The sequence below is a fragment of the Ricinus communis genome, chromosome 2 (assembly GCF_019578655.1).
Source record: "Ricinus communis isolate WT05 ecotype wild-type chromosome 2, ASM1957865v1, whole genome shotgun sequence".
In the NCBI taxonomy this organism is placed as follows: Eukaryota; Viridiplantae; Streptophyta; class Magnoliopsida; order Malpighiales; family Euphorbiaceae; genus Ricinus; species Ricinus communis.
In genome coordinates, this window is record NC_063257.1 from 77,838 (window position 1) to 97,508 (window position 19,671).

The window sequence follows — 19,671 nt, forward strand, 5'->3', positions numbered from 1 at the left end:
CGTCGTGAAGGGGTGACGATAAAATTATGGAAGCTGGATTAAAAGAAAGAAAGAGGCTGTAATTCGTAATATCCGTGTCGCTACTACTGGATGTGTGTGAGAGAGACGCCTTCTTGCTGTCCCTTTTTCCCAATTGCGACTGCCGTCGCGCGCGCACACGTCGCAGCCAGGTAAATCCAGGCCCTATCATTTCGATTTCATTACATTTCCCTCTTTTCTCCAATCTACAGCGAATCTGATGATTATTGTATCAGGTGATCCCTTCCACAATCGAATAAAAAGAAATTCCTCATTATCTTATTCAGATCCATCTAGTATAGACGGAAGTAGCTTTCTTCTCTTCCGATAAGTTATAGGATCCAGATTGTTAGAACATAATAAAACATCTCAACTGTCCGCTTTCCTTTAATTCTTCTTAAGCTTGATGTCTTGCCTCTGTTTGTATCAAAGCCTCTTCGTTTATGGATCAATTTGGTTATTTCCTTTACAAAATTGTTAGCGCGCTGTTCAAAATAGTAGTTAATTTATAAGTAGATACACGTTGCTTGCTTTAATAAACACGACGCGTTCAAACCTGTTTGATGGATATCTTGTCCTTTATAATCCAGGCTGGGTTGCTTTCCAGGAAGATTCTATCTCCTACCATGGTTTCTTCATCCGCACTTGTTCAGGAATATGACAGCTCTTTATTGTCTAGGAAGAGGTTGAAAGTTTCAAATTGTGAACTAGATTCACATATCTCCATCGGCTACCATGATGATCATGCTTCTATTTCAGTTCAGTCAGTCTCAGACACCATGAATTTCTCAGCTCATGGGTAATCCACAATTGCCTAATTTATTCCCATGAATTTTGAATTTTCTTAAACATCATAATCTAATTTTGGAGGTGCTGTCTCAGGTGCTTTAATGCCTGTCATGCTGCTTCATTTTGCTGCTGCTTGGACAAAAAGACTTGTTCTAGTTCTGTGCTTGAGATGAGTTGTCAATTGAATGGCAATAGTAGTGGTATTCCAGAGTCTAGTAATGCTGGAGGGTCAGTGAAATCCTACCAGGATAAGAACTTTCCTGGCTACATGCCACCTGCTTTTGCCAGTGGATGGATGTATCTTAATGTAAATGGACAAATGTGTGGTCCTTATATTCAGCAACAGTTATACGAGGGTTTATCTACTGGTTTCCTGCATGAAGATCTTCCTGTCTATCCAGTTTTAAATGGGACATTAGTCAATCCTGTACCTTTAAAGTACTTCAACCAGTTCCCTGATCATGTTGCTACTGGTTTTGCATACCTTGGCATTGGTATCTCAGGCACATCCATGCCTATGAGTCATTTTACCTCTGTTAGTATGGATTCTGCTATACATAGGCAAGAAGGCTGTGTTCCACATGCTGCTCAAGTTTCTCTTTGTTCAGATGCACAGGAGATGGTATCCCATTCACATGTGCCTCATAATACTTGCGGCTCCAATCAGCCAGTTTCAAATTCTATGGCAGCTAGCCATGATATACCATTCTCATTGCTGGTATTAACTTGTCCTTTCATCACATTACTTATTTATCCAATCAGCCAAATCCTCTCTCTAGTATGCAGAACACCTTCTTAGACATGCATCTATTGGCTGCTTTAATACCTATCATTTTACCTTCAGTCAGGGGAAGATTCTTGTTGGATGTTTGAGGATGATGGAGGGAGGAAACATGGACCACATTCTCTTTCAGAACTTTATTCTTGGCATCGTCATGGATATCTCCGCAATTCTTTGACAGTAAGCTATGAATCTCAGTTTTGTCATGAAGTGGTTTGTATTTTATTAATGGCCTTTGACTTCAAATACATTTTATATTCCAGCATTTGAATGGGGTTCTGATAATTGTCCGGATTGAGTTATGGGAACTAGTGAATCTTTTCTTAAAAGATATGTTGTGCGAATTTTGATAAGCTTTCATATTATTGTGTGATGAAAATGTTTCTGTTTGAAGTAATTGTTATCTTTTCACTTGGAGGTGGAAAACTGGATTTGTTACATCTTATTTGCTTTCCTATTGAATGCAGATTGTCTTTTGAATACTGCGTGTCCTTTCTATTTTAAACCATTTTTGGATGTTTTCTGCTCCTTGTCATATTTGGGATAGGTCAATTCAGTCACTGTGTTATAAAAGATAAAAGTTATCCAGTAATTGGTACTATTGGTATTTCATATTCGGAATGGGGAAAGAAAAAAGGGCATTTAAGTGTAACCATTTTTTGCAATGTTGGTATAGTTGGTCCGTGCAGCTCAAATTTATTGAATCTTTAAGATGTTTCATATTCACTGCTATGTAGATTTTATTTTGGTTGTTAACCCTTGCTATCAATTTACTGCCCTACTTTGCTGTTTCTCACTCTGGCTTTGCTATATCTTATCTGGCAGATATATCATATCCAAAACAAGTTTAGACCCTTCCCTTTGCTATCCGTTATAGATGCATGGAGTACAGATAAACATGAATCTGTTTTGGCATCTGATGCCGAAGGCGAGATGGGCTCACTATGCAGCTTTGTGTCTGAAATCTCCGAAGAAGTTTCTTGTCAACTGCATGCTGGAATAATGAAAGCAGCTCGTAGAGTTGCTTTAGATGAGATCATTAGCAATGTCATGTCAGAGTTCTTTGATACAAAGAAAAGTCATAGAAATCTTAAGCGCAGTTATCAAGACGCCAGAGCTTGCTCTCCACATGAAAGAATGGTAGTATTGTACATATGCATGAATATTCATTTAAGCATTAAATTTGTAGGCCCAATAACCACATTATGTTTATTTTATCAGTCTGAAGTTACTGGCGAAAGGAGAAATCATGCTGTTCCTGAGTGCAAACCGGCAGCTTTTAGCCATAACTCCGATCAGGCATGTGTTGATGGGATGTCAGAGCTGTTACCCAAAAACACAAAATCTGTTGGAACAATTGATAACTTCTGGGGGTCTTACGCAGTTGTTTGTAGAATCCTTTTTGATTATTGCATGGAAGTCATGTGGAATGCTGTCTTTTATGATGCCATTGCAGATTATTCTAATTCTTGGCGAAGAAGAAAACTCTGGTCCGCACGTTCAAATATTAGACTACCTGCTAGTATCAAGGATTATGGCGGGGAGATTGAAAAATTATCCAGTGAACTTGAACTTGTATGTCGTCATCTTCTTATAGAAGCCTATCACTAGTACTTGAATGCTGATACTACTGGTGCTGCTAAATTATTATTGCTTAAATTAAATTGCTGAAGTGATGTTTCAATGTTCTTACTGTTCCTTTATGGGCAGGAATCTGATTGCAGTGTTGATTGTCCCCCCAATTTTGATCTTGTGACAGTTAAGAAAGATAATCATGCGCAATCGCATAATCTATCTCCATTTCTGCATGTGAGAGAGAGGGCATCCAAACTGAATGCCCTATCCCACAAGGCCTACAGGGGTATAAGACGCATCTTAGAGTATGTAAAAAATGAGCTACATATGTCCACAAAGCCATTTTTCTCCGAATATGTTGAATTTCTTATTGACAAAGAAGTGGGGAAAATAGTTAGAGTCTCAGAGGATGACAAACTGAATGAGGTAAGGAGTTTAGTTCTCTCTGTATTTTCTTTAAAAAAATTCTTTACTGTTTTAAACAACATTAACAGAACTGGCTTTTGATTATTATTCCATCAAAAGATTTATCTGCAGCCATATTTGTGCTTATATTTCCTTGTTGCTGCAGGAGACTGTTGAATCTTTCTCTCGACGTTGTCAGACAACTGATTATAGTTCTTCAGAATTTCAAGATGAATTGACGACTGATTCCGTTAAACTGAATGTTGAGACATCTGACGATACTCAAAGTTTGGTACAAGCTGGAAAACCCTTAGGTTCATTGGCACCTGAGGATCTTTTCTCCAACTTTGTGGCAAGTGCGTTTGCAAAGTCACAGGTAGATGTTGATTTTGTGATGGTTGACCAAAATATTGACGAGCCACCACCACCTGGTTTTGGAGATAATGCTAGGACTCTTGTCCCATCACCTATTCATAAATTCCGACCTACACAACCAGAAGAGTCTATTCCTAAGATCAGAGAATATGTTGCCATGGCGATTTGCAGGCAAAAGTTGCATGATGATGTACTAAGCGAGTGGAAGTCATTTTTCATCGATGGCATTCTTAATCAATTTCTTAGATCAATTCATACTTTAAGACAACACTGTCAACCTGGCAGTAAGATGGTATGCAGATGTTACTTTCAACTCTTTTTCTAAAGATATGCTGCATAATCTCTTCACATCAAATTTAGTATTTATTGTTTTTGTCCTTTTTTCTTTCCATATGGTGTATTGTATTGGAGTATTGAAGTATCTAGGTCTTTTCAATTATATGTATAAATTTTTGGAATATTTTAGGGAGGAACATCTAATGCCAATAAGGATCACAATGGCACTGCTCTTACTTCTCTATACAAACTTAAAGGAACAAGGGAATTTAACAGTTCAGACTCTGCGGGGGTGTCTTCGGTTTGTGATAAATACACATATTATCGGAAGAAGAAGTTGGTGCGGAAGAAGTTGGGTTCATCTTCTCAGTCCATAACACCAGTTGACACAGGGCTACAGCATCATCCTGTAGAGAAATTACAGAAGCAGAATGTTGTCAAAGATATAGAAGTTGAACCTGTCGTTGCCACTCTCAAGAAGAAGAAACAAAAGAAGGGCCAAACTGAATTATCTGATGACAGAAGGGCTATAAAGTCCATTGTTAAGAGTAGCTTACCTAGTGATCAATCAATGGCCAAAAATGGCACTCATCAAAAAGTGATCAAGTATAAGCATGCAGTTCCTAGACCTAGTAAGTGATTTTCTCTGAATTGTTTCTGTAGATGAAAAACATATTTGATTTTGATGTTTTATTGTAACTTCTATTGGCTTTATTATACAGGTATTAACGTCACAATAGATACTATAAAACCCAATCGGAAGAATTCTTCAGATGTAAGTAAAGATCATGCTAAAGTTAAGAAGGTTAGTGATAGCAACAACCATGATGGTGGAATTGAGGAAGTTCCTACTCATGATTATTCAAAAAAGAATCTAGGTATTGAGCAATTTTCAGTTGTTATACTTGCATAAATCATTGTTCTGATGCATTAAGTTATGAGTTTGCTCTGAAATTTTCCTACTTGTTTTTTGTCTATCCCAATGGATAGCAACTAAGATATCAAAGTTAAAAAGAAAGCATTCAGCAGATGGTAGGTCAGTTTCACATCCTATGAAATTCCTGAAAGTGACCACTAGTGGCTCCAAGCAAGCTGCATCTAGACAGGTCACAGCGGGGAAGGCAAAATCCCGTAAATCCAGGGCGTCAAATTCGTGCCCTAGATCAGATGGATGTGCACGATCTTCAATCACTGGCTGGGAATGGCACAAATGGTCACATAGTGCAAGTCCTGCAGACAGAGCGCGTGTTAGGGGAATTCATTGTCTTCATGCTAACTATTCAGTTTCTGAGGCCTATACTTCTCAGTTGTCAAATGGTAAGGTTCTTTCTGCAAGAACAAACAGGGTGAAGATGCGCAATCTTCTTGCTGCAGCTGAAGGCGCTGATCTTTTAAAAGCTACACAATTGAAGGTGATTGAAATTGGAACCTTGGAATGGCTAATATATTATATTATTAATTGTTATAGATTCACATATTTTTTCATGCTTCTTATTAGGCAAGAAAAAAGCGTTTGCGTTTCCAACAGAGCAAGATTCATGACTGGGGTCTTGTTGCGCTGGAGCCAATTGAGGCCGAGGATTTTGTAATCGAGTATGTTGGTGAATTAATTCGTCCTCGTGTAAGTTTAACTTTCAGTTACTGGTTCCAGTGTGTTACAGTTCATTTGCAATTCCTTCATCTCTGTGCTTCTTGTTTTGATGATTCATTGTTTCTCCTTTTGCTTTCAGTATGTTTAGGTCCATCCTCTGTATTTTTCTTGTTGAACCATTCGTATTGCCTTTTGATCTAATGAATTGCTTTTATTGGGTTTCTATTGCAGATATCTGATATACGCGAACGTCTTTATGAGAAGATGGGGATTGGCAGCAGCTATCTTTTTAGACTTGACGACGGTTATGTGGTTAGTAATTCAATGTTATGCTATGTTTGGCTTTTAGGTAAAATGTTTTCATGTGATCTTGTGAGGTAATAATGGATGTATCCCCTTTTTCTCTCTTTTATTTCTGGTATCAGATTTTAGCCTTTATGGCTACCAGTTGTTTGTTGACCATAATATCATATTTAATCAGAGCACCAGATAACCCCACTTCTTAAACTGTCTGAAGTTAAGAGAGCTTAAATGCGGTAGCAACTTTTCATGTATAATATTGGAGGGTTTTTTAGGAACTCACAAACAAAGATGCACATGTATCTTCTTCTTTTGGTTAGTTATTTGTTAATTAAAATTGCATAAATGGGCTGGCAGCAATGGGCCCTTGGCAGGTCTGAATTGTATCATTTACTTAAAATATGCTTGCATTGAATTTAGTATTTTGTCATGGTGATTTTGTATTTTTTGAGATACTGACAGGAGATGAAGGAGCTTCTACCAGCCATGTTCCTTATGACATTACGTCATCCAATATCAGTTCAAAATTTATTTTAATGTCTGTCTGGTGGTATGCAATCCTAATTGCAAATGCCATTTCTTGCAAACAATAAAGTGATGTGTACTGTCACCATCAAATGTGTCCTTCCTATTTTTTGCTTCCATGATGTTTTCTATGTTCTTGTGGAGGTAAGAAACTTACTGCTGCATCTTCTCTCTTCAACTGTAGGTTGATGCTACAAAGCGTGGGGGAGTTGCAAGATTCATAAACCATTCTTGTGAGGTACCTGCTCAAAATTACTTTTCAAATTATTATATTAATTAAAAATGGTATTATGTATTGGTTCTTTTATAATTTAAGTTCTCTTTTGTAGCCCAACTGCTACACCAAGGTCATAAGTGTTGAAGGCCAGAAAAAAATTTTCATTTATGCAAAACGACATATAGCTGCAGGGGAAGAAATTACTTATAACTACAAATTTCCATTGGAGGAGAAAAAGATACCTTGCAATTGTGGTTCTAGAAAGTAAGATGGCTCTGCATGCTTTTAACTTTTAGTGTGTTTCCATTTTCTTTTTCTTCACATTAATATGTTTTTATTTTCAGGTGTCGTGGATCACTGAACTAGGAAGAATTATGAGTTACTATTTCTGGCAGGTTATTAGTTATTATTTTTGTTCTGGATTTTTTTGATTAAGCTATTTGTATTAGCTTTTTAACTTTTCCTTTTATCAATATTAGCTTTTTTACTCATGCTCAATATTTTTGTAGGTCATTCTTTACAGTTCTCGTCTTCAATCTGTATATATCAACTACTGCCAGAAGTATGTGATTATTGTCTTTTATCTTCAATATTATCTCTTTTTTATATGGTACAGAGTTTACATATTATCTCCAGGCTATTTCTCCTTAGTTATAGTTTTGGTTGTGGCTCTCTCATTGTTGTCCATTTAATCTATCTCTCGCATAAGGATGGTGAATATGTAGAATTATGGAAGATAATGCAATATCGAGTACTTTGTTGTGCTGCAAAATGTTAAGTGTGTATAGTTGGGTAGGTATTACCTGCTAGATTTTACTTCTCAAGTTATATAGTCATTAACTTCCAAGTTGGCAAATGTGCTTCATGATGACCAAGCAATTGTTTTTCTTATTGCAGTCTTGACTTTTCTGGAGGAGATGGATTTCCCTTCTCAGCTTCAAAATACCCACTCTGATAAACTGCTGTTTCAAAGTGTTCGGACGAATGTGGTTGGGTGAGCCACAGACTGGCGGCAGAATGCATTGGCATATCATCAGCTGTATGTTTCTGATCCCCTAGCTGTTTGAATAATTTGAAGTATTCTGATCATTTGTTGTTGAATTTAAGAGCTCCCCATATCTGTCTATTGAATTAACTAAATTTGAAGCTATTTTGTCATATATCATGTATTAGTGCAGAAGAATTTAATTTTATAAATGAATTTCCTTTTCAATTTTAGAAAATATAAAAACAGATTTGAGTACATGTGCTTGCTTTTTTGTCTACAATGCTGTTGTGGACAAAAGTCTTGGCTTTGAGTCTAAATGTGCATAGAAGAAAGACCTTAATTGAGGGTTTACTTGATTCTCTTTAAATGTGAGAAAAGTGTGTTGTAAAGATCATTCTGCCCTTCTATTTCCAATTATTGTCATGATAACTGCCATTTGCACTAATTATGACAATAAAAGCAAATCCTTAAATTTAGTTGTCATGTGTACAAAGCAAAATTTCAGATATTCTTCTGCCAAAATGAGGGATGATCATTGTGAGCCACTTGAATTGGACATTCTCTTGTTGTATGGATGAAATTTACTGGATGTTTGTTAGTAGATGTTCTAATAATTTCTTGGCTATTTACTCTCTGCCAGCGATGGGTTCTGGGGCTACATGACCCAAATCAATTGTGAGCTACTTACAGCTAGGTTGATAAATGTGAGCTTGAATTTGGTTATTTATCGTTAGAGCAACTCTGAACCCTTAATATTCATTAAAATAAGCAAAATTTGCTCTAGGTGAAAGTCCACTCATTTGAACTTGTGAGCTAATTCATCCGTAGACCTTGTTAACTATTTGGCTTGTACTTCTTTATAAGCTACATAAAATGCTTATTTAAATCTGTTTCTTATAAAATCTACAGAAATTATGATTCTTTGCGGTGATATATTTTCATTGTTGTACTTCAAACTTACACGTATACTATAGAAATATTTAAAATTTCGAATTAATTTGTGAATTGCAAAGTTGTTGTCTCAGTATCAACTAGTTTAGCAAGTAGGAAAATCTTAATAATATTCCGTGATGCATTGATCTCTTTAATAAGTTAGTTGGCCTAGAGTAAATAAAAAGCTTGTTTGATAGAAAATTAAAATTGAATTGTGTATAAGAATCTGAAGATTTTCATGGAGCCTATAAAGTTCTTTTCACAATGAAAGTACATCATCTATTACATGGAAGAATGTTTTCTCAGTAATTATCAAATTATCACTGTTAAACTGTAATCTGTGGTGCTCATTACTGGAATCATCTGTTGCTGATGCTGAGTTTGGACCCTGTTGCTTTTTGTTTTGCCAATTTAGCCAAATGTTAATAATGATGATAATTAACCATCTGTTGCATTGTGGGCATTGATGCTATTTTGTTTCAGGTTGTGAATCATAGGTATAGATAAAGGCTGGTTATGTGTGGTGGTTTTTGCCATAAATTTGTTGCCTGCTTTTTGAAGATGGAGTTCTGACTTGAGCATTCTTGTAGATCTCTCTCTCTCAGCTGCAGATGAGTTTCTCCTCTTAGAAATTCCAAACAGTTTGTTGTTTCTTGCCTACATGACATTTTGGAACATCAATTGGTTGTACAAAACATGCATTACTTCATTTATTCAATACAAATGAAAAAGTTATATACATTAAATCTTAGAAATGATACCGATATTTTTGTTGGTATTTTTTTTTAGTGAGGAAGTGCTTTGCCCTGCAACTTAACATGTTCTTGTATCTTGGAACTCCATATGTAAAATCAGAGGAATTGAAGAAATCTGGAGTATGTTGCCATTGTCCCAATAATACTAATATTTCAATGCGGGAAGGACTCAGGTTGTTTGGCACTGTGAACCATTTGGTAAAATTTTTGTGGCCAGTTGATCTCAACCTATGTGTTGTCATTTCAACTTTGCTTGACGGGCAGCCATCTAATATTGACATTTAAAATGAATGTCGCATGATGAATCTTCTTTAAAGTTCTGCTTTTGAGATTACCCATGCAGCCCAAATAATCCTGATGTGAGTCATGACCTTAACCAGCAAAAATTTTTGTTAAAAGAAAACCTGAGGAATGGTTAGATTATAACTGCCAGTGAGACAACCTAACGGGCTTGACAAGCAGTTCCTATGATTTGACGGGCACAATTCCACTTGTTAAGATTTAAAGTTTGCTGCAATCGAAGGGTAAAATTGACTGGTCTAAAGATTATCCAGCTTTCAATGCCGCAGTTTCAAGTGAAAAGATTGGCATGTGTTTCAAAGCTGGGGAATGATGATCAATAATCAATGTAGAGATTGCTAATGAATGGCTACGTTTATGTAGTAACTGGTGTCCATGAGCATCACTTGATCTGGTAGGAGGCAGCAACAGTTTAGTAGGTAGCTTGTCATGAATTATGATTTCTAATGGCAAACTTATCATTTTTATCAAACTAGGCTGTATGCCTTTCCGTTTAATTATTACTTCTTTTTTCCTTTAAATTTGTTGTGGTTGCAGGGTTTCAAGTAGAAACCACTATAGATGTCGGGGTGGAGTTTTCTTAATGCCCCCTGGTATGTTTCTGATCCCTCTCCTCTCCCTATAGGAACGCCAAGGTTTTGTAATAATATAATGGAATGTCTCACCCGCACAATTTAATGTCGATTACCAACCAGGATTCCAATATTCGCTAAAATGTCACGTAGGGCTGAAAACGATACTCACCTACATGAGTGTACTATTTTTAACTTGACCAAAGATTTTCTTTTCTTTTTCAAAGAAAAAAGTTTAAAAAAGAAAAAGAAAATGCTGGATCCTTAATTCTTTAGAGGGCTCATACCGGATCAAGCCAAGGTATGGCATTGAAACCCTTGTGTTTGCTGGAGAGTGAAATTTGAACAAGTGGACATTTGAAGCTGGGCTCCTGCATGCAACTGCTGTGATTTTAAGGACTGAGTTGGGTGCCGAGAGCACCACCGTCTTTCATGTCCATGTGCAATCTTTATCCTTTTGTACAAATTGTTTTGCATGGCTTGAAATTGTTGGGTCAGGAACAACCTTTATTTCGATATTTTGCAAAAATAAACTAATGGTATAGGAATAGGAGGATGGGTGTTTGATCCGTGAAGTAAAGTAGCTTTGTTTCAAATTAATTAGGTGTCAGTGTTCCTTTTTCATCCTCTTGCTTAAGAAGTAACTCCGCCTGTGCCAGTGCCTTGTCATTACACAGCCGGTCCCAAGCCCGGATAAAGGAGGAGGGTTGTAGTTGGTAATCAAATGAACTTCCTTTTGTGCGAGTTCCATCCCTTCTCTAGTTGACTTCATGTATCTTGGTTAGTCATCCCTAACACACTAAACGCCAACGTAAAATGATACTTCAATGCATACGGGATGAAGTTAAAAAAAAAGTGGTGCTCTAGTCCCATGCTTATCTGACAATTAATAACAATGTAAATGTATTGTTGATTGATGAATGTAATTTGGACCACTCCAAACCCCTAAAATATTGTCGTTGTCTTGAGTTTTAGATGTTAAGCATGCAAGTCTATTTTAGTATTTTAGATGCGGAATCGAAATTTAAGTGAAAAAAGTCTTGTGCCTTGGGATTTGAATTGAATAGTAAAAGTTGGGAGGTTTAGAGCTGTGGCAATCTATTTGGGAATGGAAATGCTTTCATTGTGGAAGTACGACAGGGGGGTTGATCGATTGAGGGCTAAAGACTTGATTTTGGGCAAATTTGTGAGGAGAAGCAAAGGTGAGAAAACAAATGGGAAAAGCAAGGAGGGAAGCTCGAGGTTTGTGCCGTCAAAAATAAAAGCTGAAAAGAAATAGTCAAATGGACCAAAGTTGTAGATCATCAGATTAGCAATATCACAAAATTGGGATCCTTGGACCTTGAAACAATTTGTTAAAGAAAAGAAAAAGAAATCTAAAGAGTGAAAAGAGGGCGCGAGTGAGCGATGTGAATGTGAACGTTTAAGTTTTGGGAGCATCATCCATCATCCAACATCCCTCTCTCAGGCGGCCATTTGGTCCCAGAAACCCCACCCTCAAAGCCACCTCTAACTTTAATGCTTTTTTCTTTCTTCCTCTTTAATCTAATCGGAGTAGTTTAATATTATCAATACTTACTGTAACTTTTCTCAAACCCTATACATTTAGTACCTTTCTCAAACTATTAAAAGAAATTATAACAGTTGTTATATTTCCCAAAAAAAAAAAAAGAAAAAAAACCAAGAGAAAAGAGATATGAGTTATGTACAAAGGTCAATTTGCCTTCAACTTGTCTTAATGGCTCAAATAGGTTTAATCTTAATTATTTCAGCAAATAGACCCAATACTTTTATTTAAAATCTAAATAAGTCAAATTTTAATCGGTCTCATGTATATAACAGACATTAATAAAATAACATAAATTTGATGTTGTTATAAAAAAAAATAATAAATATTTTTCAATTTCTATATATTTAGTTATCACATTATTCTTCTTCTTCCATATCTCTTTTTTTTTTTTTAATAAAAAACTCTTGAAACAAGTAAATACAATTTAAGTCTCCATCATTTGCATAAACCATCCATCCCCTTTATACCTTTTCTTGTCATTGTTCTTTTTCACTTCCTCTTATTCTCATCGCCTCATCTTTTAATTGCGACCTCTATTCGACAAAGTGTAGTTATTGTGTTGAGATTTTGAAACTAACAGAATATGTTGGTTTAGGATTCTGAATTTTGTTGAGATTGTGGTGACTATGTTATTAGCAATGGTTATGGTGAATTTTCTTTTTCTTTTCATGTTGTTTTTTTTTTTTACTATGTAATTGACTCCTACAAATAAAGTTAGCTGAAACAGTGGTGATGATGATGTCAAATGTTAAAAAAAACAGTGAATAGTGAATGGAATGAAATTATTTATTTATTAATTATTTAAATTAAAATATATGAATATATGTTGCATTTCTCAAAATATGAATTAATCGGTCTAAATTATGTATAAATATTAGAGTATTTTAGAGCTTTAATGATATATTTCTATATATAAAATGGTGAAAATATGTGATTTTACCTCACTTAAGCTTAATTATTTATTTTCAGAAATATTAGCAAAAAGAGGAAAATATAGAGTTAAAAGAAGCTTAATGGGACATGTTCGTGTAAAGATCTAAGATTAAGACGCATAGACTGCTAATTACAAGGCCCAAGGGATATTTTAGTCATTTTGTATAATTATTAGAATTTATATTAAGAGTTATTTATGAGATAGTATTTGGTGGAGATTAAAACACTTAAAGTCTTATCTATTAGATAGAATTATATTAGGTATACATCTATAGGGAGACTTATTTAGATGGGGACTCTTCTTTATATTAATCTCTATAAAACTTAATTCAAAAAAAAAAGAAGGAGGGGAATTTTCTCTTACCTGCTCTCTACACCTGCCACCACTATTCTCTCCATAATTCTCTACCGTTTTCCATAAACATATAGTTTTAGTTTTCATTACTTTTTTTAGGATCTAAGGAGCTTTTCAAGAAGTAGAGAGTGATGACCAATCTTCTTCCTACTTGAAGAAATTCTTGATCTAGAGGGAGCTTTTACTTTTTTATGTCTTTTTATTTAATACCATGATCATTGAGTTAAATTTATTAGGCTAGTTTTCATAAGTATTTAGTTTAATCTTTTGACTTTTGACTTTTGTATGAACCTTGTTATTTATTTATTTAATTAATGATTTCTTTACCTTCATATCTTTATTAGTTTCAGTTATTATTGTTAGTTAACCATCATATTAATTTAGCAATAGTAATTCTTATAAAAATCTTTAGGTCAAAAGTATTAGAGACATCATCTTTACTTTAATCTATGTTGGTATAAGAAACCTAGGTTGCATCATTAGCTTGAGTGACTTAGGAAAAAAGGCACATCACCGTCTCATTCATTAAATCTAGGCTTAAAATAAAACAAAGATATTACTAAGTAAATGGCTAGATTAAATACCATATGTAGCATATAGTTTTAGATCATAAACATTTACATTTGCATTGCATATTTATTTATTGTTTAATTATTTTATTTTATAAATATTATCCTCTCAAACATACTGATTTAGAGTGTTTAGATTTACTTTTACTGCTTTGTGTTGATAATTAATCTTTATAATAAGTGACCTCATAATTTCTTGAGAGATCGATCTCGTGGTGAACTTGTCCTTACTATAGGAACGGTTTGTGCACCTGCGAGTACTAAGAAAGACACATCATGAATGACGAAAAAGAGATGGTAGATGATTGGTGGATATATAGTTGAAATACAATAAAATCTCTATATAGTCATATACTTAGGATCTAATAAAATTTATGACTATAAAAAGATTATAACTATATAGAAGTTTGATTACTAAAATCTTTCTAAATTTAATACTTAATTATGTTAGGCAAAAAAATAGCAATTATAGATAATATATGTTATACGAATAAAATTGATAAGGCAATAATAATATAGTAAGATAAAATATATCCTACCATATATTTAAAATATATATATATATATATATATATATAAATATTATTATATAGAAAAATATTTGTTTAAAATAAGACTTAAGAAATTTATAATTTATTATAATATAGAGTTATTACTATTTACAACAGTTCCAATTAGGACTAAAATTTTTTATAACTGTTATTCCTATACAGAATATTAGTATATAATATTTTAGCGACGGAAGATAAATTGGTAATTGAATAGAAGTAGTGGTCCTATTTGCCGAAATAATTGAAAATCGGGTATTTGAGCCATTGGACACAAAGTTAAGGGGGTAAGTGACCAGTTATCCTATATTACAGTGCAACTCGAGCGACTGTCTCTCTCTATCTCAGTATCTGTATCACCGATCCTTTTCATTTTATTTTATTTTGTCTTGCCTTGTCTGTTTTCTTTTTTCTTTTATTTTTTGTTTCTTGGGAAAATCCTATTAGGATTGATTGATTGATTAATTAATTAATTAATTTATGTATAATTAGCGATCTTTCTCTTTTTTCTTTTTTTTTTTTTAGGCCTTTCTCTTTCTTTCTTTCTTTCCACCCTTGGTGTGCGCTGCTTTTTCTCTCTCTCTCTCTCTCTCTTCTTTCTCTCTATCTCTTTTAGATTTGTTGTGAGGAGTAAAATCTAGATGGTGTCAGCTTCTGGTTTTAGCTGGGAGTCGGAGAGAGAGAGATGGGGTTTGTGAAGCACAAGTTTTGAGATAATCTGATCTGAAAAAACTTTCAATCTTTAAATGAATCCAATTTTACTGTAATCTGCTGCTCTGTGGAGGGAAATATATAGAACACCACTGCCCAATTAAAGAACGAAATGTGAGGAGTGGGTTTTAGCAAAGCGGAGACAACCTACTAGTGTTTTCACTACTGCTACTGCTACTTGTTTTACACTTCTCAAGCAAGGACACAAGCTGCTACTTCAAAACTCCTTACCAAGCAATGGGGTCTGAGCAGAATAGGTTCCCTCAGCAAGAACGGGTACCTCTCTTCTTTTCATTTCTCTATTTTTTTTTTTCTAATTTTTTTGTCAGATCTGGATCTATCATTTGCCTTCTCTTCTTTCTTTGTCCTTTTGAAACTTCTCCTTTCTCAGATCTGTGTATTACCTAGTTGACTCCCAATGCTTGTTCTTCCCTAATTTCCCATTCTTAGCCCTGAATGTCTGCCACTGTCCTACTATTCTGGAATTATCTTTAGGTGTTTCTATGAACTATAAAGATCTGATGAGCATGCCGATTAGGATCAAATGTTGGCTTTCCCCAGTCTCGTATTGATCCTTGCTTTTACTACCTTTTCCATTCATAATCAGCATTTTCTATTCCTTGTTTCGTATTTGTTGTAAATGCCTGATAGGTTTGCAATTTATGTTTCCAAACCACCAGCTTATTATGTTACTGGCAATTTAATTACGCAAACCTGCCGCTGACGCTTCTTGCATAAGCTAGACTCCCGCTATCAATTTATATCTCCTCTCCTCTCTTTGCGATGCTCCATCTATGGTTATGCTGATGCAACCATTTCTATTAAATTGTGAATGTGGAATTGACCAAATCCTTGCTTCCTAGATAAATGACTTCAGGTAGACTTGATGGCTGACTTGTAACTTTCCAGAAAGCTTGGTAAACTTTTGAGAAAAGATTCTGCTCTTAAATCTAATTCAAAAAGCTAATACTATTTCTAACCTCAAACTGGAAGGAGAATTATCTTTTCCCCTTGCCTGAGGGGAGCATTGAAGTGCAAGAGGTAGAATGACATCTACATGCCTTGGAAAATGTATATATTTTTTTTATTTGGTTCAGCAGTACATACAAGCATGTCCTTCAAAAAGGACGCAAAGAATTAGAGGAATAATGTCTCATAATATCTAATAAAAATCAGTATCACAGAGACTTCTTTCTTTTCTAGTCATTCTCTTGCTAATGGGTTCTTACAGTAAACTTGAATCTCCAATGGCAACAAGTATGAGTTGAATGCATGTGCTACTTCCATTACTGACACTTGTGCACCTTTTCTCTATGATATGCATACACATCTATGAATATATGCATTTGTCTTAACCTCACACATTTTCCTCTGAATTATTTTAGGTGTCTGCAGTTGTGTTTGTGTCACCCCTAACACACAACTATGTCTTGATTTCTACCCGAATCTTATACAGGATTCTTTGTCCCTACTTGTTTCTTCCATAGCTGGTAGATATACAAAGCTGAATGCCCATAAATTCTAATTTCAGACTCAAACATGATGTCTGTAAGTCATTTGAAGGTTTTCACTCTGTGAAATGGCTATGCCAATAAAGAGACTGGGAATGACAACTATAAGTGATACTCGTATTAATTCTTTTCTTGTTTTGGTTCAGTGTTATTGGTGAACAATCTGGGATTATATGATATAATGCTTTAATTCTTTGGCAGCGAAAGAGATGGGGAGGATGCTGGGGGGCATTTTCTTGTTTCAGCTCGCAGAAAGGTGGAAAGCGTATTGTGCCTGCATCTCGAATTCCCGAGGGCAATGCAACAGTGGCACAGCCAAATGGACCTCAAGTTGGTGGGCTGACCAACCAAGCTACAACACTAGCTCCATCGCTTCTAGCTCCACCTTCTTCCCCAGCATCATTTACGAATTCAGCTCTTCCTTCGACTGCTCAGTCACCTAGCTGCTTCTTGTCATTATCTGCCAATTCACCTGGCGGTCCTTCTTCCACAATGTTTGCCACTGGGCCATATGCTCATGAAACTCAGCTAGTTTCTCCTCCTGTTTTCTCAACCTTTACAACTGAGCCATCTACTGCACCTCTTACTCCCCCACCAGAATTAGCTCACTTAACTACCCCCTCTTCCCCCGATGTGCCTTTTGCTCACTTTCTCTCATCTTCTGTTGATCTGAAAAGTACTGAAAAGGCCAATTACATTGCTGCTAATGATCTTCAGGCAACCTATTCACTTTATCCTGGAAGTCCTGCCAGCAGTCTTATTTCACCGATTTCTAGGACATCAGGTGACTGTTTATCCTCATCCTTTCCTGGACGAGAGTTCCCGCCACATTGGGATCCTACAGTATCTCCCCAAAATGGAAAATATTCAAGGAGCAATTCTGGCAGGCTTTTTGTGCATGACACAACTGGTGGCTCAATGGTATCTCAAGATACAAATTTCTTCTGTCCTGCTACATTTGCACGATTCTATCTGGATCATAATCCACCATTTCCTCATAATGGTGGGAGGTTAAGTGTTTCCAAGGATTCAGATGCTTATCCTGCTGGTGGAAATGGCCATCAGAATAGGTCTAGTAGAAGTCCCAAGCAAGATGCAGAAGAATTAGAAGCTTACAGAGCATCCTTTGGGTTCAGTGCTGATGAAATTATTACTACTCAACAATATGTGGAGATTTCGGATGTAATGGACGACTCATTTACCATGACCCCTTTTGCTTCAAATAAATCAACTGTGGAAGAAACTGTTGAAGCTGCATCAATAAGTGAAAGCGAAAAGGCCCAGAGAATACAGCCAAACTTGCCAAGCATTAAATTGAAACTAGATCTTGCATGTGGTGAAGTGCCAGTCTCATGCGATAGATATGAAGGTCAACCTTCTTACTTTATCTAAATTAAGTCATACTTTGTTTCTTGCTTATGGATTGAGAGGAAATGAGTAGAGTTAAAGAATATTTGAACCGTTTAACAGCCATATGATTGTGATCTTACCCGGGTGCATTATTTTATGGTCTCTCTGCTGGCATAACAACCTATGCTGTTTTTATATTCCATTTTTACCTTCCCATTGTTTAAACCGTTAAATGTGGTCGGATGGGAAAGGATTATAACATTTAGAAAGACTATATGGGTTTGCTATATTCGAGCGAACAAAAAGGAGAGTAAGGGAAGGGGGATACTCCAATTGAAGTAATAGTGTGTTGAAAATATGGCTGTAACTTTCTGCACTCCATGAAAAACTTTGTGCGGAGCACTTGTTTTATTGTTGCTGATTTCTCACGAGGATGTGTTTCCTCGATATCTAATGCAGTTCTCTCTTTCTCTGCAATGATTAATTTGTATTTCCGTGTATGAAATATCGTGGCATTCCAAGATAATTTATTAGCGTCCAACTCCTCCTAATAGGGCTCCCTTGTGTTAAAATCAGATCCTAAATCAAGAAGGCAAGCTGGAGATGTCTCTGGTTCAAGTACACCTGGTATTCATGTTTTGGCAGATGATAGTGACATATTCCCAAAGATGACATCATCCAGAATCAGCAGGAAATATCATCTGGGATCATCGTGCTCAGATGCAGAAATAGACTACAGGAGAGGAAGAAGCTTAAGAGAAGGCAAAGGAGATTTTGCGTGGCACTGACCAAAATCTGAAGAAAAAAGAGGTGCTGGGTTGTTTCCAATGTATTAAAGTTGCAGGTTTCTGTGATATTCATTTGTTATGGAGTTATCTGTCGATAGGTGGATGATCTAACATATGATCTAACCTATTTGTCCTCCTGTCTTTACTCCGTTGCTGCTGTTTCAGGTGTGGCCTGATCTTATCCCATTGACGAGTGTATTAAATCTCTTTGTTCCTAACTTCTCACGTTTCTATAAGTTATATATAATATATATATTATTTATATGTATAAATATAAATATATGCCATGCATCTAACTACATGTGGAAAAATGGAATGCTGGCATTCCAAGTGGGGTATGACGGGAATTAAATCATTCAGCAAGAGCTGTAAATTTTAATTTTAAAGGAACTTTTACTTGGCAACAGAAGGATATAAACAGGTCAGGGTAAAAGGATGTGTATCTGAATGCTTCTGCTTTTATGACTGAATTGGGCGGAGATTACTGGTAAAGCCGCATGGTAAAAACACCTTATGCGTAATGAATTAGGAGGGGGAAAGGCTGCTCCTCCTGAATACACCTTATGCGGAAGAAGTAGTAGCAGTAGATGATGATGAAGGCTGGAAAATCGGAGTTGAAGAAAGGAAAACCTAATCATTATTAGTGGCTCAAAGTGTTATGTGGTTTGGGGTATGCATGCACACTTCATTCAGAATGACCAAGAAAAGGGTCCAACCACAGAATTTATGACCGTTGCAATGACGGCATCACCGGTTGACTATTCTCTCTCTCTCTCTCTCTCTCTCTCTCTCTCTCTCTCTCCGCTGTGACTATGACTATGACGGTGGTGACCGACCTTGGATTTATTTTTTGACCTTTTGTTTTGTCTGAATGGGGATTTCATTAGTTCTGGTACGGTCCCAATCGCGTGCGGAATAAAGAAGAGAAATTCCGGA

General features: G+C 35.8%; 2 protein-coding genes across 5 annotated transcripts; both read left to right on the top strand.

Moving 5' to 3' along the window:
* On the top strand, nucleotides 1-11,144 carry LOC8269975 (histone-lysine N-methyltransferase ATXR7). Of its 4 annotated transcripts, XM_048370823.1 has the most exons (21): nucleotides 1-170; nucleotides 609-817; nucleotides 901-1,525; nucleotides 1,652-1,768; nucleotides 2,414-2,728; nucleotides 2,810-3,163; nucleotides 3,299-3,589; nucleotides 3,735-4,235; nucleotides 4,410-4,851; nucleotides 4,942-5,097; nucleotides 5,210-5,631; nucleotides 5,718-5,840; nucleotides 6,042-6,122; nucleotides 6,820-6,873; nucleotides 6,965-7,116; nucleotides 7,197-7,247; nucleotides 7,362-7,414; nucleotides 7,750-7,891; nucleotides 9,257-10,247; nucleotides 10,366-10,421; nucleotides 10,628-11,144. In XM_048370823.1, the coding sequence occupies exons 2-16, from the start codon at nucleotides 645-647 to the stop codon at nucleotides 7,216-7,218; spliced, it is 3,828 nt and encodes a 1,275-aa protein (XP_048226780.1). In that variant the 5' UTR covers nucleotides 1-170; nucleotides 609-644; the 3' UTR covers nucleotides 7,219-7,247; nucleotides 7,362-7,414; nucleotides 7,750-7,891; nucleotides 9,257-10,247; nucleotides 10,366-10,421; nucleotides 10,628-11,144. The 4 variants fall into 4 exon arrangements, with proteins under 4 accessions (XP_048226780.1, XP_048226779.1, XP_048226778.1 ...); XM_048370822.1 differs by having other exon boundaries at nucleotides 9,257-10,421; XM_048370821.1 differs by having other exon boundaries at nucleotides 10,366-11,144.
* Nucleotides 11,145-14,901: 3,757 nt separating this feature from the next.
* On the top strand, nucleotides 14,902-18,997 carry LOC8269973 (uncharacterized protein At1g76660). Its single transcript, XM_002510714.4, has 3 exons — nucleotides 14,902-15,362; nucleotides 16,799-17,966; nucleotides 18,524-18,997. The coding sequence occupies exons 1-3, from the start codon at nucleotides 15,324-15,326 to the stop codon at nucleotides 18,733-18,735; spliced, it is 1,419 nt and encodes a 472-aa protein (XP_002510760.2). The 5' UTR covers nucleotides 14,902-15,323; the 3' UTR covers nucleotides 18,736-18,997.
* Nucleotides 18,998-19,671: the final 674 nt, after the last annotated feature.